We start from the raw sequence: 23,065 nt of genomic DNA on the forward strand, positions 1-23,065 counted from the left end.
TCCTCTTTCACCATCTTCTCTTTCTTCTCCTCCTTCTCCTTCTCCTCTTTCTCCTCTTTCCCCTCTTTCCCCTCTTTCTCCTCTTTTCCTTCTTTTCAACATTTCTCCTCCTTTTACTCCTTACTCTTCGCCATTTTCTTACTTCCCAAGGGTATTTTCCCAAATGTCAACTTCCCAAATGTGAAATTTTCCAAGCCGCAACTTCTCAAGTCTGTCCTAGCCGCAGCTCTCGGCCCCAATCATGTTCTAGTCGCGGCGCTCGGCCCCTATCCTATTCTAACCGCAGCGCTCGGCCCCCCATTGCAGACTGCGGCACATCGGAGGGCCTAACCCAACCGTGGGAAAGTTGTCCGCTCGGTAAATTGCACATTTGGGAAGTTACCACATGGGAAATTGTCACTTGAGAAGTCGCCCTTGGGAAAATGCCTTTGGGAAACTACATTATTCTTCTTCTACTCCTTATCCTCCTTCTCCTCCTTCTTCTTATCTCCTTTTCTCCTATATTTTCTTTCAGCCTAACTTTAGTTTCCCGTTTTCCTGATTGCAATGTCTGGTATTCATGAACTGCTGATGTCAGATCTTGCAAACATTTGCGCATTTTTTGCGTCAGCATTTTTCCCGCACTTTTCACACAATTTTACTAATCGATGACTTACAAAATTTTCCTATCAAACCTGAGAAAAAAAAATTAGTTTTATTTTCCTAAATTTAATATCTTAGCGTATTTAACTACCCCTGAAATACACTATTTTACTACGTATAATATCTGCACGTGCTGGGTAGATATTATGTCACACATCATTTAAATGTTAAACTAGGCCGGGATGTCTGAGCCTGAAACTTAAGAAACCCGGTTTTGTGACTGGGATGAGACAGTTTTTTAGATACCATGCACTATCATTTCTACACATTCTCTTTTTGTTTTCTAATTTCTTAAATAAAAATCTACACAAATGTATATGACCCCAACGATATTCTCTTAAATTTCCTGCTCTGTAGTGTTTATGTATCACTACTTTTACTAAAATCAAGGACATATCAAATAATATATGTAATAACGTTTAGAAATCAAAAAAAAGTCCGAAATTTTTTTCTTGATATTGATTTTAAATTTGAAAAATGGAGAGAAAAAATGTTAGTATTTATCAGGGTTCATGTGTACGTTATCTTGATAAAATATAGTTTAATAAAGGGACTGTAAGCGTAATTTGAAGGGACCCTCTATGCACAGATGGCAATGCCCTATTCTCAACGTTACCCTTGAACCCTTTATCTGATCAATAATGTTGAAGATATTGTTATTTTCCTAGGTTTAAATTGTGTTTAATAATGATAATTCCATTTTTTGCTTCCTGCCGTAGATTTTTTTTTGTAGAAAAATTAGTTTTTTAACTCTTTAAACATTGATCTTTAATTCATACTTGATCAGAGTAATCAGACAAAGCTTTAAAGAGTTCCTTATGAATCAGGCATTCACATCTTTGCCTGGAGGGTCACTATAAACAATGCTTACAGTCCCTGAAATAAAAAGTTGCCGGTACAACATGTACTGTACATGCGTGTCGTACTGTCCAGTCTAGACTCCCAGCTTGTAGAGTCGACCAAGAACAAATGTAGCCTGGTAAGATCACTGTAGTTGGTGCATGGCTTTTATTAATGACGTCCAATGGTAAATATGTTATCTTTGATCATAACTTTCTTTCAAAATGTATGGTTAGTCCCTTTAATGTCTGTACATAATGTAAAAATGAGGGCTTGTACAGTGTGAGCAGTTTATGTACAGCACAGAACTTCAAGCTTCCTGGATCTACCTGGATTATCAGGAAAGATTTAATTTTTACAATTTTACAATAGTCGTCGCCGATTATACCAATACAATGAAGACGACTTTTATATTTATATTTTGATTTGTAACAGGCTTTTTTCAAATTAAAAATTCTAAGAGAAGCTGTAAATTGACAGTGACAGCTTCTCTTTGTTTCCATATTTATGCATCCTTTAAAAGCTTGGTAAATATTAAAATTTGAATTGAAAGTCGTCTTCATTGTATTCATTAGAAATCCGCAAAAATATCGTAAGAAACCTTAAATACTTAAATATTCAAACCTAACCCAACAAAAATGCATAAAATAGCCCTTACTAAACGTTTAATGGGTAAAATGGGTTCTATCAGACTTTAACCAGGACCTCTTGTTTGTTGTTACCACTATATTATACTATTTAATATCTATCAGACTTTAACCGGGACCTCTTATTTATTGTTACCACTGTATTATACTATTTACTATCTATCAGACTTTAACCAGGACCTCTTGTTTATTGTTACCACTGTATTATACTATTTAATATCTATCTATTTTAATACTGTTTAATATCTAGAAGTAGAATTTTCTTACGTAAAATCAAACTTACCGAAAAACATCAAAATTTTAAAAATTTTCTTAAACTAAATGTTAGGGACAGCTAACATTGTAGTTATGTAGTTGTAAATATGAAGTTTATACATGTCAAGTTGTACACTATTAGATAAAATATTATATGCAATTCGAAATAACGATATTTTTGTTAGAATATGAGAACATATGTTCAATATTTTATATATTGCTCATATTCTGAAAAAGTTTTCGATATTTTTAATGTTTTGATATTTTACTAGAAAAATGTTTGGGTCTGATCTAAAAGTATAAATATAAAACTCAAAGCAAAATAATTTTCAATTAGAATATGATTTTTTAAACTGAATTTTGAAAAAGTTTTTTTTAAATTAAAACTATCAGAATATTTAATAAATTAGTTTTAATATGATTTAAAAATTCTTATTCCAAAACGCAATTTCTTTTTAATTATAAAAGTAAAAACTCAAGAACTGTTTGTTCAATTGATTTTTACACAATTAATTCTTATTTAAATTATACACCATGACAGATAATTAGAAGGAAGGAGGGGGGGTGGGACAGCCGTAATTTTCCTCTTATTTTTTTACTAGAAATAAAATTCTTATATATTTTGCATTTTATGAGTTTGATTTTTTTTCGTGAAATTTAAAAATCAGATTCTATAATTAAATTCAATAATAATTTCTGAAAAATAGAATATTAATTTTGAAGAAAAGTTTTAAACATTTTTTTATGAATATTTAGTTTTTAGAAGAGATTCTGGATAATTTTTCTAACCATATCACGATTGCAATATTCTTGATTATTATTGTAATATTCTTGATTATTATTGTAATATTCTTGATTATTATTGTAATATTCTTGATTATTATTGTAGTATTCTAGATTATTATTCTAATATTCTAGATTATTATTGTATTATTCTAGACTATTATTGTAATATTCTTGATTATTATTGTAATGTTCTTGATTATTATTGTAATATTCTTGATTATTATTGTAGTATTCTAGATTATTATTCTAATATTCTAGATTATTATTGTATTATTCTAGACTATTATTGTAATATTCTTGATTATTATTGTAATGTTCTTGATTATTATCGTAATATTCTAAATTATTATTCTAATATTCTAGATTATTATTGTAGTATTCTAGATTATTATTCTAATATTCTAGATTATTATTGTAGTATTCTAGATTATTATTGTAGTATTCTAGATTATTATTCTAATATTCTTGATTATTATTCTAGTATTCTAGATTATTATTCTAATATTCTTGATTATTATTCTAATATTCTAGATTATTATTGTAGTATTCTAGATTATTATTGTATTATTCTAGATTATTATTCTAATATTCTTGATTATTATTATAATATTCCAGATTGATCACAGGAACTTTAAAAAGAAAATTGGTATTTTCAATATTAGTCGTTACATGGTTTTTAAGTTTGTCTTTAAATGGACTGTAAGCGTTATGTCAAGGGACCCTCCATGCTAAGATCCCAATCCCCGATTTACAAAGGTACCCTTGAAACCTTTGTGTGTTTGTCGAGTACAGAGATATGTGTGTGTAAACTTCGCAACACCCGTTTGAATTCAGCATCAAATTCCTGCGTGCGCTGTTTTGAGTTTATACTGCACACAACACATAATGTACGCAGTTGAAAAAAAGGCAGTTTTTAAGGCATTGCTCTCATTGCATGGGGAGTTCCTTGAAATTACGCTTTCCGTTTTTTTAAGTCTTGAAGTAGGTTTCAAATCAAATCAAATATATATTTGTCTCAAAAACCTATGAATAACATATTCTAAAAATGTGAATGTTGCTTGAGACGGGAGGGGGTGGGTAGGCATTGATACAAAAAATAGGATATACAAAACAAATATAAAAATGGTTGTTCTCAGTTTGGCTGAATTGTTGGTCTGTATAAAGTTTAATAATCCGAATGGATATCAGATTATTAGATTTACCGAGAAATCTCAATATATTGAAGAAATTAATCCATACTTTGTTCATAGATACAGGTTAGTCCCTCAGTCTTCGCCATCAAAAATGGGGAAATCGATTTTTATCGGAAATCTTTCTTCATATTGAACGAAAATGTTGGGAAAATATTGTCAAAAATAGATAGAAATTTCTTTTTTTGTAATTCGTCCGTCATTCTCGCAAATTTTTTAACGAAAATTTTGTTAGACAACTTAATTCAAGATTTAATATTAGAAATGTTAACATCTAGTTCAATATATCATTTGTAAAAAAAATAGTTAACTTTTGTTCGTTAACTTACGTTTCTAAAGAATTTGAAAAATATTCGGTAGAAAGGACCTTGCAGTTCAAATAAAAAGACATGCCGAAAAAGACAATTGCGAGCCAATTTTTGCAATACCTCTCTAATTTGTAAGCTTAGGAACAAAATCAATTTATTATTGTATAACTTTATTTTACAGAATAAAAAAATGGTATTTTCTTTTCACTTAGAAACTAAAAATTATTTCTCAAGAATTATTGTTGGATATTGTATATTTTTTTTTTTGAGGGGGGGGGTTCTTTATACAAAACGATATATTCATAGATTCATATATAATATAATATATAACGAACTAGTTTATAAAGTGTAACCATAAGAACCTCCCTAGAGAATAAAGTGTAATATTCCTAGTCTGGTATTCAGTTAAATTACATATATATTCATCCCATCTGCATTTTGTGTTACCATCTATATCCATACGTATTTTTTTGGTATCTCGCATGACCCATTAAAAGATTTATGACCCATCAAAATTGAAAGTTTTGCCTAGAAAAAATATCGGTTTTTTTCTAAAATAGAACAACCCGCGAAGTTTTTAGTTTTATAATTTACGAAGAAAACTGGCAGCTTATAAAACATCTTTAAAAAGCCAAGATGATAGATTATATATTATATATTATATACTGACCTTGTTTTGCTTTATTTAGTTTATTATTCTTTAATTTGATGCCAAAACTTTGAAAAGAAAATAAGTGTATTACTATTTCCCTCAGTACAAATTGAGTATGAAAACTTTAACTGCAGGTATATAGGGTAGATTATACTAAAATAGTTTAGTCTAGACAATTACTAAAATGTGTTCACAACTAAAAAAAAATCATTATTCAAAAAAACGATTTTACATTTTGTAAATATATCATTTAACTTTTTAACAAAGTTCACTAATCTAATTTTATTCATAATTGTAAAAAATTTCCATTCTTGTTAAATAAATCTTAAATTTTCGCACAATTTAAAGTTTTTTTTTCAATTGACACAAATTTTTAATACTAAAATTCTAAAATGCAATTTATTAAACATACTAAAACCTTTTGTAAATATTAGAAATGGTGCCCAAAGATCAGAATTAAGAATTTACCAAACTTTGACTTTTTAGGAACTGTCATTGTAATTTCAAGTTACCCTCCATTTACAGAGGGCCGGGGCCGGATGCACGGTTCCCTTTAAAACATTTATCTGTTCAAAAATGTGGAATATATTGTCGTCACAACTTCTTTTATGGTTTCTGTAGCAAGAAAACCCACAATTCAAAATAACAAATTTTTTAAAGAGAAATCATGAATATCTTATTCAATCTTTGTTGTACCGTTGTATCATCGACAATATAAAATTACGTCCTCTGTATCTTTAAGCCCAGTGATTGTCCAATTGCTTTTAAAGGGACTGTTCGCGTAATTTCACGTGACCCTCAATTCAAAGATAGCACCGTCCGATTTGCAACGGCACCCTTGAAACTATAATCTGATCAAAAATGGGGCAGATGATGTTTTTTCCTGACTCGAGAAGTGCTTAATTGCTTCTTATAAGTAAGAAATGTGGACGTCACTTATGCAGAGAAACTGCAAATGAAAATAAACAGTTTAAATAAACAAAAACATGCATAACTAATTCATACTGAGTCAGACGAAGCTTTTAGGGTACCGTTGTGAATCGGACATTGCCATCTTTCCATGAAGAGTCACTTGAAATTACGCTTACAGTCCCTTTACAGCAAATTGCATTTAATTTTGTCTAATTTTTGCATTGATTTAGGTTTCACGCAAGCACAACGATTACGGATCGACTTGCCGTAACAAGCATTTCAAGGAATTTTTCTTTCTTTAAACTTTTGCCGGGGGGGGGGGGTTCTTGAAAAGTTTGTATCTTCAACAAAGAACTCGTTTTTTCGGTCACGTTACACATACCGTACTCTGAAGAGCTCTGAGGTCGAATTTAATAAATAGAGAAGTAGTTTAACTCTTTATATCCAATATATATTGTAAGCCCCACAAAACATGAAGTAGCAATTGACGACTAAAAGGTCGTCTTTGATATTTTAGATAATTTGCGACATTTAATTGTAAACCTTATTTTAGATGTAGAAGTTTAGAATTAGTAATCACAAAATACTCCTAGTCGTCTCCAAAATGTGGTCTGTCATTTTTGTGCTTTCAATATTAACAGAGATATGAACGGTTTTGTTTTTATTTTCTTTATTTAATAAGATTGAAATCTGAATGAAATTCTTAATATCAACAATATTATTGACAGTACACAAAAAGCAGACAACATTTTGGAAAGGTCATCCTGCTACTCTCATGTTTTGTGGGACACCCTGTATCTAAGGTTATATAGAATAGGACTAACACATTCTAAATAAAACTAAACTAGAAGTTAAAACTAACAAAATCTTAATAAATATATCGATATGGAGAATTTTAACTCCCATTAAACCTACACCTAATTTCAAGCAACTCTTCCATTTTAAGAGTGGTACCCTTTAGACATTAAGCTTTTTATCCAATTTCATTTTGAAATATTCAAACCGTTTTATTTTTTTATGGAATTTGAACTAAATAGATTTATAAATCCAACCGTCTTGTGTCATCATTTGGGAAATTATGTTTTTTTTGTTATTTTAAATTTTTTGGTTTGTTTAAGGCTTTAAAAAAAAATCGCCGCATGATAACACAGAACAGTTGCAAAAATATATTTATATCAATTATTTTTATTCTTAAAATCTACTTGCACTGAAAGAAAAAGTCTTGTTATAGAATAGTGTATAACCCACTCCGAGAGGAAAAAGGTAACCCATTGAATTATTAAAAACAAAAATTACTTTTTGAATTTATTTCTAGATTTGGAGGTTGTGGTTTACTTTCCGGCATCGGCTGTACTCTCAAAGGAAAGTAAAAAAAAAACTGATTAAAGAGAATGAATAAACTCTACATTAATATAGTGGCATAACACAACTCTACGGCCTTAAAAGCATTGTCTGTTCAAATATGTCTTTATTTTTAAAATAAAATTATTCTTATTTGTGGTTTCTTTACAAAAGTGACTTGCTCATCTTTGGCAGCAGAAAAAAAGGAGAAATTAACAGTGTTAGGTCATTTCCCCAACAGCAACTTTCCCAACACAATTTCCCCAGTCACAACTTCCCCAACACTAACTTCCCCAGTCACTGATTTCCCCAACAGCAACTTCCCCAACTGCAGCAAATTCCCCATGCAGTAAAATCCTATCCGACAGATGAAAGAATTAAAGATTAAAGAACGGACCTGCCAGCGGAATATCAGGGTCGGCCACAGTATTGCTAGTATGCTGTTTTTCAATGGCGGAAGCTCCACACTTTGCAATGGCATGGTATATATTATTAATATGGTTGTTGGAAAGTGATATGATGACGTTATCAGACTCCTTCAGTTCCAGAATGATTTAGTTTTAGCCCTTAACATTGATTGTAGGTTATACTCATACTTATTGGCATTGTATAAACTGCTAGCATGACGACTCTAATCAAGCTGATTGGGGTTTTCACATTTAAAAAATTGCGAATTTATTCAGGTTCAAATTGCGCATTTGTTCATTGGAATAATGTTAAAAACGAAAAAATGTAATATTTTTCTGCATGGCGAAATTGCTGTTGGGGAAATTGCTGTTGGGGAAATTGCTGTTGGGAAAATTGCTGTTAGGGAAATTAGTGATTGGGAAGATTGTTATTGGGGAAGTTGTGACCGGGGAAGTTGCGCTGGTGAAATAACCTAACACCAAAATAACACTTGTTCAGCTAAATAAACGACGTTATCTCCCACATTGTTGATTTGGTTAGAGGGTGTAAATCGGGCATGGTTTTACATAATTTACAAAACCAGCCTTTTTAATCCAGTTTCAATAAAATCAATTTTAAATTTTCTACTTTTCTCTTTCTTTAATTTCTTTCATTTTACAAATTCTCTTTTTAGATAGATTTGGGGGGACGCACTCAGATTATAGAGGAAACCAATCTTACACAAAGGTTTGAAATATTAAAAAAAGAAAAGAATTAAACCAAAAAAATAGAAATATTTTTTCATCTTTTTTCTTTTAGTCTATTAGAATTAGCAAAATATTTTCATGTATGAAAATAAATTACATTGATTTTAACTTTTACCATTTTTAACAAAAGATATTCATGTTTGTTCACTTTTATTAGTCAAAGAAATTAAGTTTTTGTCAAATTGAAATTTTCAAATTCTTATATCTTTGCAATCTGATGGTTTAAACCTTTGATATTTCAAACTTAGAATATTTGATCTAACAGAATTCAAAGTTTAAAAATATGAAAGGTCTGCCACATCGGGTTGCACAGATATAAGAATGAAAACTTATATTCCTTTATATACAATGTTTACAAACCATTTTAATTACAATTAGATATTGCCTTAATGTCGTCTCCATAATCAACAGTTTTCTGGTTCTCACTGTACTGTTAAATGCCAATCTTTTTCGAATTCCGTAAAACTGTGAAAAACTGCAGAATAAAAGTCTGTAATAGATTAACGGATAAAATGAATCTATATCCATCTACTATACAGGGCTCACACTCCACTCCTGTATGCCGAGTCCATTAGCGCCTGATCCAATCAGGGTTCAGACATATGTTTTTGGGTTCTATTCTGAACCAATAGAAATAGAATGGCGGTCACATATATATATCTGTCTATCTATCTCATTATACAATTAGAGTTATGAATCCTTCAATCCGCGCTATCAGTAACTGGAAATATTTACTTCTACTGAAACTATAGAGCTCAACTCATGTACATTTGAATATGAGCTGAACCGACCTTTACGATCCTGTTTGTACTGATCCGCCGGTACGCCAACTTCACTGACAGACATACGGCAGGGGTCAATATAATTGGCCTAGCTCAGTAGGCAGGGCTAGCTGGTGCAACTAGGTTGGCGCGGCCTGACATTAAACTGCTCTGGTTAAAGGAATTATGTTTTTGCCACAAGCTCTGATTTTCTAATTCTTATATCTTTGAAATGCACCTTGTTCGTAGACTTTAAATATTCAAACTATGAATTCTGTTAGCTCAAATAATACAAGTTTGAAATATCAAGGGTTTACACCATCAGGTTGCAAAGATATAAGGTTTAGACACAGTTCCTTTACAATCAGTAAAGCGGCAATTTTGCTTTAGCTAGGTTCGAGTTTCGACGTGCTAAAAATATTTACGAAACTATTTTTAGTTTGAACTCTGGACTGCAGAATAAAACTGATAGAACTGATAGTTGTAATTGCACAGAACAAACTTTTTCAAAGGTTAGATGTTTTCAATTTAAAGGGACTGTATGCAAAAGTGATCAGAAAAGAATTTCAAACCTTTGAAGTGCTTGTAAATCATTCAAGGTAAAAACCTAAATAAAAATTTAGACTTCTAACCAATTTAAAAAGTTTACAAATGTATGTTCTTAAATCTTTTCAGTGGTTTTGTGCATTACTATGAAGCAAATTTTGTCCTATCCTATCTATTTACCGTTTTCACCTTTATTTTAATCTAAACAGGCCAACATTTGATGTACAATGGAACAGAACTTATATTTCGAAACAGACTCAAATTTTCTAGTCCCCATATATTTGCAACCAGATGTGTAGATATCAAAGTTTTCCGAAGTAAAAACTTTTGAGTTGTTAATCTCGGGATAAAGCATCTTATGTAAACCTACGGATTAATTTAATTCCTCTTTGATATCCCTTGGCAGTCATACCCTGCAGGGATAACCAAAATTAAAGGGTTAAACATTGATTCTCAAAGTTCAAAAGTGCCAACATTGGATGTCGACACAAAAGTTCTGATCTCTGGTTTCAAAGATATAGGGAGTTTAGAAAACTAGAGGTTTAGGCAAGTTTTCGGTTTGTTTTAAAAATTGGAATTTGTGTGAGAACATTTTAAGCATTAAGTACACAGTGTTATAATTGTTGCATGATACAAACCGGTACAACATGTACTGTACATGCATTCACTCGTACTGCCCAGTCTGGACTTCACATTTCAAAGTCGACCCAACACATTTTATGCACTAAATGTAGGCTGGCAGGATCTATGTGTGAAAGGTTAAAAATCAAATATTTTAGTTTTTAATAGTTTTGGGTCTACGGGGCCTGGAGCAAGTAACAATAAATCTATCATTTGAGGAAGTTCTAGAACAGAGGTAAGAAAATTGATATTTTATCTTTACAATATATATTTATATATACATCTAGCTATGTTGTACATATTTTTAACAGTTATTTTTTGGATAAGAGGTGTGGGCACAAGCTCACGCATACAAATAAAAGCGAAATATCTATAAATCTATTTCTGCAGTTTGTTATCAAAGTCTTTCTATTATTTTGTTTTGCTCAAGATCAGTTAAAAGTCATGAACCCCAACGTTTTGTGTTGCGCCGTTGTATTAAAAACTTGACCATGGGTAACCCTATAAACCATAGTGAACACTTATTTTACGCGGGCTGATCTTGCTTCCTGTTTTTCCTTAGGCTTAACTATTAGGTTTGGTTAATGATATGATTTTTGTTAATCGCATGTAGCGTTGATTTACCAATCATGTTCTTTTGTCCTTTTCTCTGTCAGGAAAATTGATAATTTATGTTTAATCTTAAAGGGACTGTAAAGCGTATTTCTATGGGATCCTCCATGCAAATATGTCAATGCCCGATTTACAACGGTACCCTGGAAATCTTAATCTGATGTAAAATGTGGAAGGTTAATGTCGTTTGTTTTTCACACTTGAAAATTTTTTATTTCTGTCAATTTCTCTATTGTGTGAATGTCGTATAATCAAGAAATGCGCAAGTCACTTTTGCAGAGAAACCACAATTGAAATTGAACAGTTTAGTTAAACAAAAACATGGATATCTAATTCATATCATGATTAGACAAAGCTTTTAAAGGGAGTGAGCGGCTATGTAAGGTAGTTGAACTGAGTATGCAGTGTTGTGGAAAACTTCTTTCGGATTCATTTGAGACACATTAAACTTTTTAAAGATCTGTAAATCCTGATTTTGAGCGCAAATTCGACGTTTAAAACTCCTACTTTGGGGGTGGATACGTGTTCAGAATTAGTTTTTTAAAATTATTAAATAACGAAGCCACAAAATGTAAAAAGGTTCTACAATAAACTACAGACGTCATGTACAGGAACATGTTGAGAAAATAAATATTAATCTTATCATCGAAAAGAAGTAAAACAAACTAATGGTGACAACGTATCCACCCCCAAAGTGGGAGTTTGCGATTTACAGATCTTTAAAAAGTTTAATATTCTCAAATGAATCCGAAAGAAGTTTTCCACAACACTGCATACTCAGTTCAACTACCCTACATAGCCGGTCACTCTCTTTAAGGATACCGTTATAATTCGGACATTGCAGGGTGGGTCACTTATCATTACGATTACAGTCCCTTTAAGTAAAAATGGTCCAAGTTAGCTTGCCTGTTGCATTTTCATCACGTTTTGGAGAAAGTTTTTCTTTATTGAAAGACCTTTTTTTACTCAACTTTTTAAAAACGCAATTTTAAAATGTTCTGAATTTCGATGTTCTGAAACAAATGCAAAATTATATATTTTTCATGATGTTTCAAATACCGTTAATCATCTTTTAATCCATTTTGTAACATTTAGTATTTTTGGCTTGAATTAATTAAAAAATCTGAATAAATAATTGTAAAAAATATTTTTCAAAGGATATGAAACAAAAGAAAGGCAAAACTTCATTAACATTAATATTATCATTTTATATATTTTATAGGAGAGGAAATTATGAATACAACGTATTTCTCAGGTAAAACCGAAGAAAAGAAAATGTCATATTTTAATTATTTATTTATTTTCGTGATTTCGACGTAATTTTCAGTAATTTAATTAATTATTTAGCATGATTTACAGTTCTTTTTAACAATGTTGAAGATATCGTCGTTTTCTATCTTGAAAAGTGTTAAATTCTAAGAATTTTCTACGTTGTCACTGCATCAGTCCCTTTTCCAAAGAAACCCCAAATAACAAATTTTCACACAAAGGTTTAAATTGGGTACTTTAGTGAATCAGCCATATCATCCCAGAAATAAAAGTTATTTGAAATTACGTATAAAGTTCTTTAAAACAAAAAACTATTTTTAAACACGGAAAAGCGTAGATGTTTCACTTTATAAGAAGAAATTATAAAAAAATCTTACATGGAAAGTAAAAAGAAAAATTTACTAAGAATTGATCAAAACATAAAACTTTGAGCTTAGTGTCCTTTTCAATGGGACACATAAAACTCTGGAATGAGAAGACGACTGTTAGAATAAAATTATTACAAATAGTCCAATAAATAAAAAACAGTGCAGTGTACACAGACCCATTTCACTGTATTAGTTGATTTTTAAGCTACTATAATATCCGTATTTTCTTTGTAACTACAAAACAAAAACATGAAAATGCTTAAATGTCGTCGTACTCTTCCACATTTTTATGGAACTACAAGTTTTTTTGCGCTTCCAACGATTATTAGAATAAAAGTAAAAATTTTAATCAAATTTTTTTAAATATTTCAGTCCAGGAGAAGTTATTGAAGATTTCTCCGCAACATTCTCTATCAAGGGAAATTATTCAAAGTTTTTGTCTCAAGAATAAAAAAATACGAAAGAAAGAAAGAAATCTTTGAAATGGTAAACTGTAATTTTGTAACTTATGAAACATCAAAATACAAGACGTGTAAATATGTAAGTTGTACCACCCCGGACTAACCAGGGCGAGATGCATTCGGTTTCTTCTATTTGAATTCATATTCACGTGGTCGTCTATCAATTTTCTAGCTTACGGAATTGTTTTTTAATACTTTTTTTTAAACGCATATACCGGGTTTAATTGTGATGAAAAGTCTCAGTTCTGTGGAATAAGGACCGAACCGTTAAATCCGTATTGTACGTTTACGCTAGACCGAACCGGTTCGCATCATGCAAACGGTAGGTTTTGAAAGTTTGGATAATTTCAGGATTCAGCAAAGATTGGAAATTTCAGCCTATCCTCTCCCTATATAGGTGAAACTTTAATATTTAAAGATAATTTTAGCATGCTTTACGTTTAGAGACTTTTTAAACGCTTCGTGTCCCCTTTCCTATCATCAATATTATCTTTTAACTGTTGTAGCTCTGAAGATGAAATTCGACATTTTTAATCGTTCTCACTGGAATTTTTCTGTTGAAATTGGCGCATTTTCAAAACAAATAATTGTAAACATTTTTTTCGGGAATTATTTGATCATTGAAGGTCATAAACAATCTCTGAGGTCATTTGAGATGCCGGTAAAATTTGGCCTGATTGGTCCACCTGTTCTGAGGTTCATTGGACAGTCAAATATACAAAAAAAAATAATATAATTTTTTTAAAGAATAATAAATAATATCTTAAATTTTTTACTGTATTGTAAATTGTTAATGGCCGTTTTTAAATAACAAAAAATGAGACTTCAGAGTTATTTAGAAATTTTAAATTTATTATTATTAACCTCTGAAAGTCCAAGAAATTATGAAAAGGAATGAATGTATTTTTCATATTATTAAGACCTCGTGAGGCTCGTACCTTATGAAGTTTATATCTTACGCCAAGTATGATAAAAGAAATTAATCCTGTGACATATTATAGAAATTTATTGAATTTGTGTTCTTCCTTAAATCTCTTCAAGCGGATTTAGGATTGAAAACATGAAAGATTGTAATCTTACGTGTTTTTAGCTTTCTTTAGCTTTATTTAGCTTTCTTTAGCTTTTTTTAGCTTTATTTAGCTTTCTTTAGCTTTCTTTAGTTTTCTTTAGCTTAGTTTAGCTTTCTTTAGCTTAGTTTAGCTTTCTTTAGCTTTCTTTAGCTTTATTTAGCTTTATTTAGCTTTATTTAGCTTTATTTAGCTTTATTTAGCTTTATTTAGCTTTATTTAGCTTTCTTTAGCTTTCTTTAGCTTTCTTTAGCTTTATTTAGCTTTATTTAGCTTTTTTAACTTCTTTAGCTTTCTTTAGCTTTCTTTAGCTTTCTTTAGCTTTATTTAGCTTTCTTTAGCTTTCTTAATATGTAAAATATCAGAAGTAATTTCTATCAAAAGCAATCTATAAGATTTGAAAAAAAAATATTTAATAGAATCAAATTTAAAGGAAATAAGTCTTTGCCGCAAACTCAAATTTTCTAATCCCTATACATTTTAAACCTGATGTTGTAAACCTACTTTTTTTAAACAGAATTCATAGTTTAAAATAACTAAGGTATGCGTTTCATGCAAAGTCTCAATTCATTACAAAACATTTAAAATTTTGATCCAAAAAAGATTTTTTTATTTTAGACAAGGTGGACGAGTTTATTAACATGACAAAGATTGATGAAGAAGAATATTTTGTTGAATTTAGGTAATTTTTATTTATCTTCATTTAAGGGACTTATTGGTAGATTGTACTCTTTAAAGCTTTAAACGAATAAGATATCAATGTTTTAAGTCAAAAAAATTGACTAATTAATTTCAAACGTGGGTTTTCTATAGTTTATTTAATTATTTCTGAAAAAATGATATTTTCGTTTAGAATATTTTTCAGGAAATTTTTATTAATTAAGATGAGTTATTAATTATTTCTTACTTGTTTTATAAACCTTTTTATGTTAAGAATGTTTTGTTGTTGAGGTAATTTTTTCCACATAGTTCAATCATTTATTCATTANAATATTTTCAGCACGTATATATTTTACAATATATGTACATTTATATCATCATAAATCTATAAATACAATTTCTCGCAAAATATGATTGCACTTATTTAATACTTTCAGCACGTATATATTTTACAATATATGTACATTTATATCATCATAAATCTATAAATACAATTTCTCGCAAAATATGATTGCACTTATTTAATATTTTCAGCACATATATAATTTACAATATATGTACATTTATATCATCATAAATCTATAAATACAATTTGCTTATAATTTTCATTTTCTAAACACTTTTATGCATTTATTTTTCAACATATTTTATTTATTATTTTGAATTTTTATTTAATTTTTATATTTTTTTACATTTATTCACTTTCTTATTAATTTATCTAGTTGTTTTTCTCTTTTTATACAGTCATTCATAAGTTATTAATAATTTATTAACCTTATAGTTTTATTATGTAATCTTTTTTGTACATTAATAATACATATTATATATAAGATCAGAAAACAATTTATTTATTATGGCAAGAAAAATCCGCCAAATTTTATACACATTTTGTGGCAAGAAAATCTGCCAAATTTTATACATATCGGGGCATGGAAAATTCCGCTAGATTTTATTCCTTTAGAATCAATTACTTTTCATCCATTCATTCATCAATTTTAGAATGAATTCATATCTGTTCATCCATTTATTAACTTATGTAAAATGAATTTCTGTTCGTTTATTCATTTCTTCAGGATGAATTACTTTTCTTGCATTCGTTTTTTTGGGGTGAATTAATAATCATTTAGTAATTTATTTAGAATCACTTACTTTTCATTCATTCATTTCTTTTTTAGTATGAATTATTATCTATTCATCCTTTCATTTTTTAGGATGAATTATTATATATTAATCCATTCATTTATTCAGAACGAATTATTAACTATATCATCCATTAATTTTTTTAGGATGAATACACAAGTGCAAGCTGCATTCGGTCAAAAGGAACATTCATTTATACATCATTATATAGTTTTCAATAATAATCTTGAAAATATGAAAATAGGACGGGAGAGAAACTGAACAAATCGAATTTTCGAAGGAATTCATAGCGTAATTTCAATCCTTGCAATTCCAGATTCACAACGGTACCGATAAAAGCTTTGTCTGATTAAGTATGAGTTAGATATCCATGTCTGTAATTTCGAAAACTTATTATTTTAAATTGTGTTTCTCTACAAAAGTCACTTGCGCATTTTACTGCAAGAAGACATAATGTAATCATCAGAATGAAGCACTTTTCAACCAAAAAAAAAACGACAATCGATATAATAAAACAAGACATTCGTATAAATATATAAGTTGCGTATAGACGGCCAAACGGCTGGACCGATAGGGCTGAAATTTTTGTGGACACTCAGGGGTAGCCGAGGGGTGTTAAAGGCTTTTTTTCAATTTTTTTCAACACGGACAACGCCAGGCCCTTCAGCTAGTATTTTTCATATTACTGATCAGGGTACAGTAAGGGTACATCAGGCATAGCCATCTTTGCATGAAGGTACACTTGAATTTACGCTTACAAATAACAGTCCCTGAAGTAACATTTTATTTGGAGAAAATTAAATCTTCTATGATTTAATCCTTTTTTCATTTCTTTTATAAACGAAAATGAAAAGGGATTTATTGGACCGCTGACTGTCAAGTTCTCACTGAAAAAGGTATTTTTCTTTTCTTTTTAATTCGAAAATACTATATTTTTATAATTTTGTACAGATAATATTGCAACTTATATGTATTTGTATTGTACAGATAATATTTCATTTTATATGTATTTGTATTGTACAGATAATATTTCATTTTATATGTATTTGTATTGTACAGATAATATTTCAATTTATATATTTGTATTATCTAGATAGAAAAAGTAGTAATTTCTGTTTGTCTGTTTGTTTGTTTGTATTTTCGATCATAACTCATTTCCTTTGCTTATAAACAATAACAAATAAAAAAATCAAAATAATTAATATTTCACATTTAGGCCGGAAATACACAATTGGAGAGTTTTGGAGAGAATTTTATATTTTCTCTTAGAATTCCAGGATACTTAGAACCAATACCCCAGGTACATATTAGAATACCAGGATACTTAGAACCATTACCTCAGGTACATCCTAGAATACCAGGATACTTAGAACCATTACCTCAGGTACATATTAGAATACCAGGATACTTAGAACCACTACCTCAGGTACATCCTAGAATACCAGGATACTTAGAACCATTACTCCAGGTACTTCTTTTAGAAGGGTCATAAGGTAATCACTCCATATGGGATGGTCTTGGTTCCGTTATAAACTTTAACGAAAAAAATTATTTTTTAAATCGGTAACAAGCTGAATCTACCATCCAATCATAAAAAAATAACAAAAACGAATTCTTTTTTTAAAATAAGAGCAGGTTCCGTTAATTTTTATGGTTTTAGTTTAATGGCAAACATGAACAAATAAATTTTTCATAATCCGTCTGTCCGTTAATTTTTCTAGCCGTTAACCAACTGATTAAAAAAAATATAAACATGTGTTTACGTATTACAAATAAACATGTGTTTACATATATAAATAAACACGTGTTTAGCACGTAATTATTCTGGTTCCCTCTTCGTCTTCCAGTGTGCTGAGGAACTTTATTCAGAATATTATATTAGGTAAACATTCATTCATTCATTCATTCATTCATTCACCCTAGGTTCGTTTATTCATTAATTCATTCAAGGTTTGATTATTCATTTATTAATTCAAGGTTTGGTTATTCATTTATTAATTTATCTATTCAATATTTATTTAATCATTCATCCATTCATTCTAGATTTGTTTTTTATTCCATTCATGGCCTTCCATCCTTTCAATATTCATCTAATTATTTATTCATTCATTCTATATTTGTTTTTTATTTATGTATTTATCATAAATTTATTTATTCATGCATTCATTAAACATTTGTTTATTCATTCATTCATTAATTATTTCGTCCTAGATTTGTTAATTAATTCAAGATTTTTTAATCATTTATGAAAGAACTGTAAAACCTAAAAAAATGAGACGCAACAATTCTGGGAAAACAAGGACCTAACAATTTCAATCTGAAGCCGTTTTTTTACTACAATTGGAAAACGCACCAGGAACCGAATGTAATGAATTTGAGTTCGTCGCTGAACTATCTACAGCCGATTTAAATTTGAACCACTGTTTTAAAATTGAAAATTAAGGAAGGATTAGAATCTGTGATTCAAATTCAAAGGCAGTTCAAATACAGGGTGTCCCAAGGAACATGTTAATTGGTAAATAATTTAGAATGCCTTCTTCCATAATTTGTGAAGTTGTCATAAATAATGCAGGACCGAATATAACGAATTAAACTGCCTACCGGGAATTATAATTAGTCTCTGCAGTTGTATTATGCAATTATATTTAAACAATTTGATTTAATTGTGTTTATAATTTTTTAAACATCTTTAAAAATAAATTATTAAAAATATTTCTCTTTGTTTTTTCAGGATCTATGGAAAAGATTAAACCTTGGGGTCAGCTTACTTTGCTCCCACAGAATAATTCAACAACTGGGTGATCATTTAAAAATCAATAGTTCCATTTAAAGGACTGTTATTTCAAGCGACCCTCCATGCAAAGATGGCAATGCCCATTTGCAACGGTACCCTTGAAACTTTAATCTGATCCAAAAATGTGGAAGATATTGTCGTTTCCCTGACTCGAAAAGTGTTTAATTTCTCCATTGCTTCTTATAAGAAAGAAATGTGCAAGTCACTTTTGCAGAGAACCCGCAAATGAAAATAAACAGTTTAAGAAAACCAAAACATTGATATCTAATTCATACTTGATCAGACAAAGCTTTTAAGGGTACCGTTGTAAATCGGCATTGCCATCTTGACATGGAGAGTCACTTGAAATTACGCTTACAGTCCCTTTAAAGGACTATGAATGTAATTCCATAAAATGAAATGTCTGATTCACAACTGTACCCTCAATAGCTTTGTCTTATCAAGAATGAATGAGATATTCATGATTTGTACTGATTGTGGCTTGTGAGTTGCGGATTTCTAGTTTCAGAGAAAATGGGAAAATTTTGAAATTAAACAATTTTAAAGCTAGAAAATGACGAAATCTTTTTTCATGATATTGATCTGATAATCTGTTCAATGGAAATCACTTAAAATTACAGCCACCTGCCATCAGTCCCTGTAAAGCGACTGTTCAACCATATCTAAAAAAAACGTAAAAAATTTAAAATCAAAAAAATGTTCAAATAAATGTTTTTAATTTGAAAACCTTTAGGATTAAATTTACATTCATAATTTAAGATATATTAGATCATTTTTCCATCCGTTTAATTTTAAAATATGTATAATGTTTATGATAAAATTAAAGAATCCATTTGAAAAAATATAATTTTTAACCTTTTTACATATGTTTGTATAACCGATGAAAACAAAAAAGAAAGAATATTTTTGAAAAAAATAACTTTTTCTTTTTTTCCCACTAGGTGTTCATCAAAATATAATTATCCGTACAAAAGAGGTAACAAATTTAAAGGAAAAAAACGTTTAGTTTAATGAGGAAAATTTTAAACTTTGAAGTTGATTTATTTCAGGTTTTATCAATACAGTGATTTCTATAAACTTTGTGCCGGAAAGGTAAATATATTTATTAAGGAAACTTTTCAATTTTTTCGTTAAGAAATACGAAACTTATTTGTATAGCCCTATACCGAGAATACAGCCCATAAAACGAAAAAATATCTTTATTACGACTTAAAACCTTGTTGAAGTAATATAAAAAGAGGGTCTGAAGCCGTACAATATAAAGTTAAGTCCGATTCACAAGGTGCCTTTGACCTTGATCAAACCTGACGGAAATATCTTTTTTTCTATTAAAAAACTTGAATTCCTGATACCTCGAGTATATTTTCCTGAGCCCGTTCTCTTTTTAAAAATGTATGAACATCGGTCGTACTTCGGAGGACGATGATAGTTTTTCCGCCATCTGTCTCACGCTAAATTCTTATCTGATATAGATGTAATAATAGAAGGCCTCTGACACTCAATTTTCAGCTATAATTGTCGTAGTATCATTACAATAAAGACAACTTTAGATTTATTTTTTATTTTTACCAAGCCTTCAACCAGCAGAGATACACAATATATATAAACATGGAAACAAAGAGAACTTGTCAATCAACAGATTCTCTTTGTTAACTTGTAATTTGAAAAGGCTTGTTAGAAATAAAAGCTTAAATAGAAAATTCTTCTTCATTCTATTGATGTAAACGCCGATCACTATAGAAAAGCAAGAATATATCCCTCATTGATGAACAGACAATGGTTTAAAGTGTTCTGATGATGTAAATTGCCTCTCTATAAAGACCAAATAAAATTGAGTTACAGGTTCACCCATAAAGGAGGAGACTGTAGAGACGACTGTACAGAATTTATACTGTCTGTTTCCTGATATTCCCAGTTCACTGCAACTGAAAGTGTAAACTTGTTTCTTTCTTTGTGAAATAATTAAAGGGACTGTAAAGGAAAAATGAAAGGGGGTATAGGCTGAAAGCTAATCACTTTAGCTCTCGATCGCGACCCATGAAAGTTATATCTGCAGATGTTCCTATCTCAAGAAATTGATATACAACTTTGTTAAATATATACGAAAATTAATATATATACAATTTTGTATAAAAGTAGAAGGGTTTAGATAGATATTCCACCGTAGAGGTCACTGAGTAATATTCCACCGTAGAGGTCATTGAGTAATATTCCACTGTAGAGGTCATTGAGTAATATTCCACCGTAGAGGTCACTAAGTAATATTTCACCGTAGAGGTCACTATGTAATATTCCACCGTAGAGGTCATTGAGTAATATTCCACCGTAGAGGTCACTGAGTAATATTCCACCGTAGAGGTCATTGAGTAATATTCCACTGTAGAGGTCATTGAGTAATATTCCACCGTAGAGGCCATTGAGTAATATTCCACCATAGAGGTCACTAAGTAATATTCCGCCGTAGAGGTCGCTGAGTAATATTCCACAATAGAGGTCAGTGAGTAATATTCCACCGTAGAGGTCACTGAGTAATATTCCGCCGTAGAGGTCACTAAGTAATATTCCGCCGTAGAGGTCGCTGAGTAATATTCCACAATAGAGGTCTGTGAGTAATATTCCACCGTAGAGGTCACTGAGTAATATTCCACCGTAGAGGTCACTGAGTAATATTCCACCGTAGAGGTCACTGAGTAATATTCCACAATAGAGGTCACTGAGTAATATTCCATAGTAGAGGTCACTGAGTAATATTCCACAGTAGAAGTCACTGAGTAATATTCCACCTTAGAGGTCACTGAGTAATATTCCACCGTTATAGAGGTCACTAAGTAATATTCCACCGCAGAGGTCACTGAGTCTGTAGAAAGCTGAAAGAAAACAGGATTCTGAGTTCAGGGTACTTGAAAACCAGGATACCCTGTGAGGGGGGAGTTTTAGATTTGCAAAAAAAATATGTTATTTTTGCAAACTGGTTTTGCCATTTTTCACAGATAAGCAGTTAATGTAAATGTATACTAAAGTTGTGTATGAGTAATTCATCATGAATAATGAATGAATCAAAGAAGAGTAGTAAATGAATGAATGGAAGGATTTAAAATGAATTAAGAAAGAGTATCAAATGAATAAATGAATGAAATAACAAGAAAAGAAGAGTAGTAAATGAATGAATTTGAGTGAATTGAATAGCGATTTAAAGAAGAGAGGATAAATGAATGGATGAATTGAAAAATGCATTAAAAAAGAGTAGTGTGTAAAAAGTTTAAAAAGTAAATTGCTTATCAATGTGTGAAATTAAAGATTAATTAGTAAAGACATGAATGATACAGTGATAGCCAGAAAACTCTGGAATAGAAAGTCGACTTTTAGACTCAAGAATGACTTTGAATAGTCAAATGAACACGAGGTGCAGCAATTTTGCAGTGTAAATAGACCCGTTTCACTTAATAAGTGATTTAACAACTATTTGCTTTGTAACAACATCAAATATACTTCAGTATTGCTTTAATGCCGTCTTCCTATTCTACAGTTTTCTGGATATCACTGTAGATTAATATAGTTTTATTTACCTAGGAAGCAGTAGATCTAATATTCTCAAAAAGTTTTTCTAATGTCGTCTTTAAACATCTATCTTTGGCCTTCACACAAGGAGTTAAATCCACGGACATTAAACAGGTTTTTTACTTACAGTGAAACCCTTAATAACGAATACATCGGAAGAATTTATAAAATGTCGTCTTGACAATTTTTCAATGAGTTTTATACTACAGGGTGTCCCACGAAACATGACAGTATGCAGGACGACTTGAATGTCGTCTTGTTTTTTGATATAATTTGCTGCGTTTATTTGTCAACCTAATTTTAGAAGTAAATTTCTAGAGATAATAATCACAAAATTCCCCTAGTCCTGCCATTTCCAAAATGTGGTCTGCCTTTTTTGTGCTTTCAATATTGCCCGAGATATGAAGAATTTCGTTCAGATTTCGACAATTTTGCTTTTATTTAACAAAATTGAAATCTGAACCAAACTCTTTATATCTCC

The 23,065-nt window shown here is 30.3% G+C and overlaps 2 protein-coding genes and 1 long non-coding RNA gene across 3 annotated transcripts in view; 2 read left to right on the forward strand and 1 right to left on the reverse strand.

Annotated features, from left to right (window-relative positions):
- Positions 1 to 6,459: 6,459 nt before the first annotated feature.
- Positions 6,460 to 20,118, forward strand: LOC111710945 (uncharacterized; the record flags this gene model as incomplete). The annotated part of the gene is given in 17 exon segments (XM_023485152.1): positions 6,460 to 6,516; positions 7,464 to 7,495; positions 7,548 to 7,594; positions 8,655 to 8,707; positions 9,928 to 10,000; positions 10,814 to 10,890; positions 12,490 to 12,522; positions 13,277 to 13,322; positions 13,717 to 13,762; positions 15,051 to 15,114; positions 16,379 to 16,415; positions 17,087 to 17,128; positions 17,449 to 17,532; positions 18,045 to 18,114; positions 18,964 to 19,030; positions 19,968 to 20,002; positions 20,076 to 20,118. Coding segments are annotated over 8 exon segments (419 nt in total), but the record flags the coding sequence as incomplete, so codon positions are not given.
- A 367-nt stretch (positions 20,119 to 20,485) lies between these two features.
- On the reverse strand, positions 20,486 to 22,293 carry LOC111710948 (chondroitin proteoglycan 1-like). The gene is made up of 2 exons (XM_023485155.1): positions 21,148 to 22,293; positions 20,486 to 20,489 (listed from the first exon to the last, which is right to left on the reverse strand). The coding sequence occupies exons 1-2, from the start codon at positions 21,753 to 21,755 to the stop codon at positions 20,486 to 20,488; spliced, it is 612 nt and encodes a 203-aa protein (XP_023340923.1). The 5' UTR covers positions 21,756 to 22,293.
- Positions 22,294 to 22,573: 280 nt separating this feature from the next.
- The window catches only part of LOC111710941 (uncharacterized), a 1,917-nt gene continuing 1,425 nt past the window's right edge, over positions 22,574 to 23,065 (forward strand). Inside the window, exon 1 of the long non-coding RNA XR_002767157.1 lies at positions 22,574 to 22,698. This is a non-coding gene — a long non-coding RNA (uncharacterized LOC111710941). The remainder of the gene's footprint in view (positions 22,699 to 23,065) is intronic.

This window comes from Eurytemora carolleeae, unplaced genomic scaffold, assembly GCF_000591075.1.
Source record: "Eurytemora carolleeae unplaced genomic scaffold, Eaff_2.0 scaffold918, whole genome shotgun sequence".
Lineage (NCBI taxonomy): Eukaryota > Metazoa > Arthropoda > Copepoda > Calanoida > Temoridae > Eurytemora > Eurytemora carolleeae.